The sequence below is a fragment of the Palaemon carinicauda genome, chromosome 16 (assembly GCF_036898095.1).
Source record: "Palaemon carinicauda isolate YSFRI2023 chromosome 16, ASM3689809v2, whole genome shotgun sequence".
Lineage (NCBI taxonomy): Eukaryota > Metazoa > Arthropoda > Malacostraca > Decapoda > Palaemonidae > Palaemon > Palaemon carinicauda.
In genome coordinates, this window is record NC_090740.1 from 122372042 (window position 1) to 122382041 (window position 10000).

The following is a 10000-nucleotide window of genomic DNA, read 5'->3' on the forward strand; positions in this document are numbered from 1 at the left end:
TTTGAAAACAACAACAGCAACATGAATAACATCCTCATAAAAAAAAATAATAGTAACAACCTACAACTCAGAAATGCCACACAACCTTGTGCAAGCTCATAGCAAGAATACTAAGAATAGAAATTGCATGATAGATGACGGCCTAATCTCGCAGTAATTCTCTCTAGTTCCTGGGTAATAATATTGTGGCTGGTTCTTCCAAGTTCCTACTATGTGATCATTTTGCTTAGGCTGGCCTTCACCTTTACACAATAGAAATTGTCCATATACTTTTGTATACTAATTCCATGATAAGGATCGATGATATTTCATTGGTTATTATTATTATTATTATTATTATTATTATTATTATTAATTCATCATCATTATTAGTACTATCATTATTATTATTATTATTATTATTATTATTATTATTATTATTATTATTATCATAATTTTCTAAGCTACACCCCTAGTTTGAAAAGCAGAAAGCTATAAGCCCAAGGGCTCCAACAAGAAATAATACCCTAGTGAGGAAAGGAAATAATGAAATAGATAAACTACAAGAGACGCAAAATAAAACATCCCAAGAGCTGTAACAACATTATGATAAATATTTCATATATAAACTATAAAAACTTCAAAGAAAAGAGGAAGAAAAATAAGATAGAAAGGTGTGCCTGAGGGTACCTTCAAGGTTTTTACTTATCCCCTTCCTTATCACAAAACTCGAGCTTATTGTATGTTTTCATTATTTTTGTATCCCTTTCAGATAAGATTTACAGATATTGAGCAATAATACTGAAGCCTTTATCATTATTGGTAATAATAATAATAATAATAATAATAATAATAATAATAATAATAATAATAATAATAATAATAATAATAAAAAGTTTGAAAGCAAACACTTTAAAATTGGCTGAGTAATTGGCAATTGAAAACCGGAGAATAATAATAATAATAATAATAATAATAATAATAATAATAAAATGTTTGAAAGCTAATACTTTAAAGTTGGCTGAGTAATTAGCGATCGAAAACCGGAGAAGGATAATAATAATGATAAGAAGAAGAAGAATGAGTAATAACAATAGAACTCCACCTATAGTATGGAGTTCTATAAATAATAATAATAATGATGATAATAATAATAATAATAATAATAATAATAATAACATTATACCGGATATTTCATTACTACAAATAACATCTATTCAAATTCCATTGCCTTCCACAAATATCTTTTTAAAAGTAATAAATTGTTAAAAAAAAATTAAGACCAACATACATGAAAAAGATTACTGGTACCCTGCTTAATATCCAGAGAAAAAGACTATGTGTTATTAAAGGCACAGTGAGTTTACATTAAGTCACAGTTATATGAACAACATCAAGAAACAAAGTAGGAGACATCAGTTTTTAAACATTGACTAAATTTAGAGGCTGATTAAAAACTCAGAACAAAAACGGATTTCGTCGTATATTTAAGTTTGATTTCATGCAAGTTTCTGTGGCTTTGGCTACGGTCGGATATCGTCTTAAATTCAAATTTGATTTCATGGAAGTTTTTGTGGCTTTGGCTACGGACAGATATCCTATTGAATTCAAGATTGGTTTAATGCAAGTTTCTGTGGCTTTGGCTACGGTCGGATATCGTCTTAAATTCAAGTTTGATTTCATGGAAGTTTTTTGTGGCTTTGGCTACGGACAGATATCCTATTGAATTCAAGATTGGTTTAATGCAAGTTTCTGTGGCTTTGGCTACGGTCGGATATCGTCTTAAATTCAAGTTTGATTTCATGGAAGTTTTTTGTGGCTTCAGCTACGGACAGATATCCTATTGAATTCAAGATTGGTTTAATGTAAGTTTCTGTGGCTTTGGCTACGGTCGGATATCGTCTTAAATTCAAGTTTGATTTCATGGAAGTTTTTTGTGGCTTTGGCTACGGACAGATATCCTATTGAATTCAAGATTGGTTTAATGCAAGTTTCTGTGGCTTTGGCTACGGTCGGATATCGTCTTAAATTCAAGTTTGATTTCATGCAAGTTTCTGTGGCTTTGGCTACGGTCGGATATCGTCTTATATTTAAGTTTGATTTCATGCAAGTTTCTGTGGCTTTGGCTACGGTCGGATATCGTCTTAAATTCAAGTTTGATTTCATGCAAGTTTCTCTGTATTCGGCTGCGGTTGGATATCGTCTCAAATTCAAGTTTGATTTTAGGCAAGTTTCTGTGGCTTTGGCTACGGTCAGGTATCATCTTAGATTCAAGTTAGACTTAATATAAGTTTCTGTGGCTTTGGCTACGGTTAGGTATCATATTAGATTCAAGATAGATTTCATGCAAGTTCCTGTGGCTTTGGCTATGGTTAGATATCGTCTTATATTCAACTTTGATTTCATGCAAGTTTCTGTTCCTTTGGCTACGGTCAGTTATAGTCTTATATTCAACTTTGATTTCCTGCAAGTTTCTTTGGCTTCAGCTATGGTCAGATATCTTATTAAATTCAAGTTTGATTTCATGCAAGTTTCTGTGGCTTCAGTTACAGTCAGATATCGTCTTAAATTCAAGTTTGATTTCATGCAAGTTTCTGTGCCTTTGGCTACGCTCAGATATCGTATTAAATTATAGTTTTATTTCATGAAAGTTTATGTGGCTTCAGCTACGGTCAGATAACGTTTTAAATTCAAGTTTGATTTCATGCAAGTTTCTGTGGCTTTGTCTACGGTCAGATATTGTCTCAAAATAAATTTTGATTTCATGCAAGTTTTTGTGGCTTTGGCTACGGAAGGTTATCCTATTGAATTCAAGTTTGATTTCATGCAAGTTTCTGTGGCTTTGGCTACGGACAGATATTGTCTCAAAATCAAGTTTAATTTCATGCAAGTTTTTGTGGCTTTGGCTACGGAAGGTTATCCTATTGAATTCAAGTTTGATTTAATGCAAGTTTTTGTGGCTTTGGCTACGGACAGATATCCTATTGAATCTAAGTTTAATTTAATGCAAGTTTCTGTGGCTTTGGCTACGGAAGGTTATCCTATTGAATTCAAGTTTGATTTAATGCAAGTTTTTGTGGCTTCAGCCACGGACAGATATCTTATATGTTTCAAGTTTGATTTAATGCAAGTTTCTGTGGCTTTGGCTACGGACAGATATTGTTTTGATTTCAAGATGGATTTCATGCATGTTTCTGTGGCTTTGGCTACGGACAGATATCTTATTGAATTCAAGTTTGATTTAATGCAAGTTTCTGTGGCTTTGGCTACGGACAGATATCTTATTGAATCTAAGTTTAATTTAATGCAAGTTTCTGTGACTTTGGCTACGGAAGGTTATCCTATTGAATTCAAGTTTGATTTAATGCAAGTTTCTGTGGCTTTGGCTACGGACAGATATCTTATTGAATTCAAGTTTGATTTAATGCCAGTTTCTGTGGCTTCAGCTACGGACAGATATCTTATTGAATTCAAGATTGATTTCATGCAAGTTTTTGTGGCTTTGGCTACGGACTGATATTCTATTGAATTCAAGTTTGATTTAATGCAAGTTTCTGTGGCTTTGGCTGCGGACAGATATCTTATTGAATTCAAGTTTGATTTAATGCAGGTTTCTGTACTTTGGCTACGATTTCTATTGAAGAAATAACTACGTATGGCATTTATAGATTATGAAAAACCTTATGAATCTCTAAACACTTCAGCAGTAATGAAAGCCCTTCAAAGACAGTGAATAAATGAATCTCATGTTAGAACACTTGAAGATATCTATACAGGAAGTACAGTAATCTTAAAACTATATAAAGAGATTGTGAAAATTCCAATTGAGAAAGAAGTTAGAGTAGACAGGGCGACCATATCTCACCTAAATCATTCACAGCGTGCCTATAAAATGTTTTTAAGAATTCAGATTGGGAAAAATTAGGAATTAACGTAAATGGAGAATACCTTAACTTCAGATTTACATATCATAGTTTTGTTTAGTGAATCAAGGGAGAAATTGCAAAAGATGATAGAAGATTTGACCAGGGAAAGCAGATATGTAAGACTAAAAAATGTATATGAGTAAAACTATGATCAAAGTGCAGAGATAACAAATAAGGGTTATGAACGAACCTCTAAAGGTTGTGTTTCCCCATGACATGAGACGGAAATTAAAAGAATGATGAACATGGGATGGAAAGGTTTTGGTTAATGAGATTATGATATGTAAAATGCCACTTTCTCTAAAAAGAAACATATCAAATGGTCCAACCATTATTAACTTATGCGTCAGAAACTTGGAGCCTTCATAAAGGTTTAGAAGATAAGCTGGCCGCAACTGAAAGTGCTATGGCATTATTAATGATGGTAATAGGTAGTAGGTTGGCCAGGGCACCAGCCATCCATTAAGATACTACCGCTAGAGAGGTATTGGGTCCTTTGACTGGAAAGCCAGTACTTCATTAACTCCCTCTCTTTGGTTACAGCTCATTTTTCTTTTGCCTATACACACGCTGAATAGTCTGGCTTATTCCTTCCACATTCTCCTCTGAACTCACACACATAACAACCTGAGATTACCGAATAATTTATCTTCACTCAAGGGGTTAACTACCACACTGTAATTGTTAAGAGGCTACTTTCTTCTTGGTAAAAGTAGAAGAGACTCTTTACGTATGGTAAGCAGCTCTTCTATGAGAAGGATTCTCCAAAATCAAACTAGTCTTCTTGAGTAGTGTAATACACTCTGCACCATGATCTCCCAATGCTTTAAATAGAGTTCTCTTGCTTAAGGGTACGCATGGGCACACCATTCTGTCTTATTTCTCTTAGTCTTGTTTTTTTTCAAGTTTCTTTAGTTTATATATGAAAGATCTACTTTAATGTTATTGTTCATGAGATATTTCATTTTAATTGTTCATTACTTATCTTGAAGATTATTTATTCCCTTGTTTCCTCTCCTCACTGGGCTACTTTTCCCTGTTGGAACTCTTGATCTTATAGCACCCTGCCGTTCCAAGTAGGGTTATAATAATAATAATAATAATAATAATAATAATAATATTAATAATAATAATAATAATAATAATAATAATAAGGGACCGAAAAACAGCAACGTGGATCCGAGAGTGAACTAAAGTAGAGGATATTCTAACAAGAATTAAGGAAACGAAATGGACAAGGGTAGGACATATAGTGAGAATGACATACAGCATATGGACATTAAGAATATCAGAATAGTTCCTTGGAGATTACAAAAGAAGCAGGGGAACGAAGAGAAGACGATAGATTAACAAACTAAGAAAATTTGCGGATGTAAACTGGCATAGTAATACCATAAACAGACGCATGCGGAAGGACGTGTCTAGGGCCATTGTCCTGCAGTGAACTAGTTATGGCTGATGATGACGATGATGATTAGGATGATATATATATATATATATATATATATATATATATATATATATATACATATATATATATATATATATATATGTATATAATGTGTGTGTTTGTTTCACACATACATACATACATATATATATATATATATATATATATATATATATATATATATATATATATATATATATATATATATATACTGTATTTAGATAGATAGATAGATAGATAGGTAGGTAGGTAGATATGTGTGTGTATGTATGTATTCGTTCTTAAGTTAGGTGATATTTTCGCTTATAAACGACATACTAAACAATCACTACTCCATACCTATTTGATAACTCTCTCTCTCTCTCTCTCTCTCTCTCTCTCTCTCTCTCTCTCTCTCTCTCTCTCTCTCTCTCTCTCTCTCTCAACTGCTCTAACGTCCCTCAAGTACTCACGTGATAACGATCGAGGGCGATCGCTGTGATAGAAATGGTCGATACGAAAATTGACGTGGCCTGCAGGGTGCCTACGAGCTTGCAGGTGAAAGGCGTGTCCCCGAGGGGCCAGTACTGTGAAAGGAGCTCCATGAGAGTCAAGGGCATGGTAATCAGACACAGGAGGAGGTCCGAGATGGCTAGGTTGATGATAAAGACGTTCCTGGCTGTCCTCATTGCAGGCTTCCTGATGACAGCCAGGACAACCAAGGAGTTTCCAGAGGATCCTAAGACGATTAGGATGCTGTAGGCCATTATGAGTGTGTAGTAGGCCACATCCCCGACCCGTCTGTTCTTCTCAAACTTTTGTAGGAGGTCGACATTAAGGCCGCCCGTCATGTTGAAGATGTGTGACAGATTGTGGGCGAAGTTGGTGTAATTCTCGTCTTCCACGAAGGCCATTAGATCGTTCAGGGCTTCGGAGTCGAAACTCAACAAGAATGGATCGTGATTAGCGTGATAATGCGTCGAAGACGCCGATATTGACGAAGACGATGACGAAGATGAGGCCGATGGCTCTAACTGAGGCCCTTCAGCGCCCGCCAAGGGCAGTTGGTAGTCGAAAGTATGCATGGTGGTAACTGTTATGATCTATAATGCATGAATTGCGCGATATTTTATTTTCTTTATATTACATAAAGAATGGTGAATATATTACCTTATTATCTTTAATTTCTATGCTATTCATTTTTGCTGTTTATCGAATGCACACGAAATTCGGGATTCGAGTCAACTAGAACATGCAGAAATATTATTGAAGTATTTCATCACTGTCTATTTCTGTTCATTTGTATATAAGGCATAAGTTTACTTTCCTCATATTAGTTGCGACATATCACACAAATAACGGTAATGTATCACCACTTATGTTTATCTTCGTTTAAACATTTGAATGTGTTTCCATGACAGAAGGAAGAGGAAGTTTTAATATTTTTTCCTCCATCTCCCTTGAAGTTCTTTGATACATTTACGCACTAAAATATTTTACGAGTTTACACTACTTGAACTCGTACGAATATCACATATCCATAAGACTACCTTAAAAGCTAGTTGTCATTTACAACAGCAAAAAACACCACATATACGCAATTATGTACAGTACGGCAAAGCATTCCAGTAAAGTCATGCGTTTCCAGCGAATTCCCGAGACATCCTCTCACGGTCACTGTCTGGTAACATCTGGTGGTCCAGCGGCCCTCGACTCAAACTATAAGTACGTGAGGAGGGAGGTTGGCAGCGTCTGGCATCAGCACCATCGCAACCTGTTGATGATATAGCTTCTTAGTTGAGGTTTATAGTTTCCATATGGAGTTTCCAAGGGTGTATAATGACATTATGGCGACATTCTAATGGACTTCCGGTGTTCTCATTTGAAGCGTCATCCATAATTTATACTAATGTACATTGATGGAAAAAGAAACAACATTTGGTGATAACCACTAATTTTCCTTCATCAGCCTCATTTGGTTATTAATAGCTCTATCTCCACCATACAATAGTCTGATCTCACTTTTTATCTTATTCTTCGTTATTGTAAATCAATATTTTATATAAAAGAAAGTGAATAAGGTCTTAGATGGAGAAACATGTATGATTCTCGTTCTAAAATGACAAAGAAAACGTTGACGCTTATTTTCATTTGGTATATTAAAAAAACGATGAAATTATCCCCCAAAAATTTACACTGGGAAATAAACAATTAACCCACGTAATTAGGAACATCAAATCAGAAACTATAATAACAATAGTAACCACAAGGCAAATGATGATAATTGGAATGACACTAATAATAATAATAATAATAATAATAATAATAATAATAATAATAATAATAATAATAATATCAATGGTAATAAAGACTTGTAGGACATAAAGGTATGATTTTTTACAATAGGACTATTTTTTACATAATAACATGAATATACACACACACACACACACACACACACACACATATATATATATATATATATATATATATATATATATATATATATATATGTATGCAGTATATTATACTATGTTATGGTCCCGTGGTCTGGGAACCAAAAATATAATATAATATTTTACGATTGGAAAGCTACACAGACTTTCGAGTTCCAAAGTCACCTGTTTGTTTTTACATTAATCTGTTATATTTGAGTAACATCCGAACTCTGAGAAGATTATACAACTCCAGACGGTAATATATATAAACACTGAATATCCAAAGGTCTCTTAAGTACACTCAAAGCAAAACTGGGTAATTATTATCAAGAACTAATCAAAACCACCTCTTACTTCGATTCTTTATTTAACAGGGATACGAGAGTACTGTGAAAACACTGGTGATTGAAATAATACACTCTTTACAAAAATAACTATATTCTATAAAAATTACAATACTGAGAAAATTTCCATAGAAAGAATAAATCCCTCAAAATATTAAGTCTGAACAAAACTTAGACTAAGACAAAAGATATTAATACTTGTGAAATTTATACATTCACTTGTTTCACTGGAAATTAAATTTTACACCAACATTTGATCTTGAAAGTTAATGAAAATAGATAACCTTTAACACTCTAAGGATTAAACTCTTAAAGAAACTACATAAAGTAGCTGATAAACTTACGAGATTAGCTCACAGGAAGTTAACCAGATAGTAATACAAATATACTTCATGTTTTCACACAAACCTTTCAAGGCCAGCTTCAAAAATTTACACAATACCAGCACTCACCACATCACAATAGATTTAAAATTTCTTGCAAAATTGTAATAAAGTATTAACACTCTACACAAAAAAATTCGTTGGGCACAAATTTAATCACTTTGGAGAGGAAACACACGAGGTACTTTAGAGAGAGGGTGTTGGCTCTTTCACAGGATAGGCTGGTTTTCTTCTGCCCTACACATCCCTAGGGGCACATATATATTAGTAACTTCTAGATTATTCTAAATAGGTTATTCTCGTGGCTTGGGGCCGGCGCCTAGTGAGAGCAAAGTTATTAACTAGATAAAACATCAGGGGTCGAACCATGCTTTCAAGGCAACTCTCTCTCGGCAGATCCGCCCACATACTGTTCTCGGCAATAAAAAAAAAGACAAAAACTTACGCTGGGGTTTTCGAGAACCTTCCAAAACACGTGGCATATATAAGAATTGCGTATTCTCTCACAAACATGACGTAATACCTCATGAAAACATAATGAAAATTACATAAGCCCCCGTTCATACCCCTTAGAGTCATTTAGCACTCTTAAACAGATTTCAAAGACTTTGTAACAAATTACATGAAATTACGTTATTTTTAAAGATAACGTAAATTCACTTATACTGACTTGAATGAATAAATACAATGAAATGAATGACGGAAGTCTTAAGTAAATTACATACAATTACTTAAAACTACAAGAGAGAAACTCACCTTATGAGATGGCTACTCACCTCTTAAAAAACACGTAAGAAATATATGAATGAATTATATATATATATATATATATATATATATATATATATATATATATATATATATATATATATATATATATATACATATATATGTATATATATATATATATATTTATTTATACATATACTGTATATATATATATGTATAAGTATATATGCATATATGTGTGTTTGTATTTGTAACTATCTAATTACCCCTAAGTGTAACATACAGTTACTTTTCATCATAAAAACTTTTACAAATTCTCATATATTTAATTTATATACCTTACATTCTTAACACACTCCACATTGCCTATATATCAATCTCACCATAAGCAGTCTCAAAAATTCTCACTCAGTCAAAAATCTCTTAAAAATCTATCAAATAGCAAGCACGTGAGATACACGCTCTCCTTATTTAAAAAATCTCTTGTCATCTCTTTCATTTTCCAACAAAATATAACTATACACGTTCCCAGGAATATTACCAAATAAACAATAATTAAACAATGAAACTATGAATTATCACAATAATTCGCCCAAAAATGTTCCGTATTACCAAATCTATTTTATAAAACCCAGGTCAGCCATTTATTATTATTATTATTATTATTATTATTATTATTATTATTATTATTATTATTATTATTATTATTATTATTATTATTATTATTATAAGGAAATATATTATGAGAAAAGTTTAAGAATAATAACATTAA

At 32.8% G+C, this 10000-nt stretch overlaps 1 protein-coding gene across 1 annotated transcript in view; it reads right to left on the reverse strand.

The window, feature by feature from the left end:
• LOC137655124 (neuropeptide F receptor-like) overlaps positions 1 to 7006 on the reverse strand; it is an 86914-nt gene extending 79908 nt beyond the window's left edge. Inside the window, exon 1 of the mRNA XM_068389003.1 lies at positions 5808 to 7006. Coding sequence (XP_068245104.1) covers positions 5808 to 6419 — 612 coding nt within the window. The 5' untranslated portion in view covers positions 6420 to 7006. The remainder of the gene's footprint in view (positions 1 to 5807) is intronic.
• Between the last annotated feature and the right edge of the window lie 2994 nt (positions 7007 to 10000).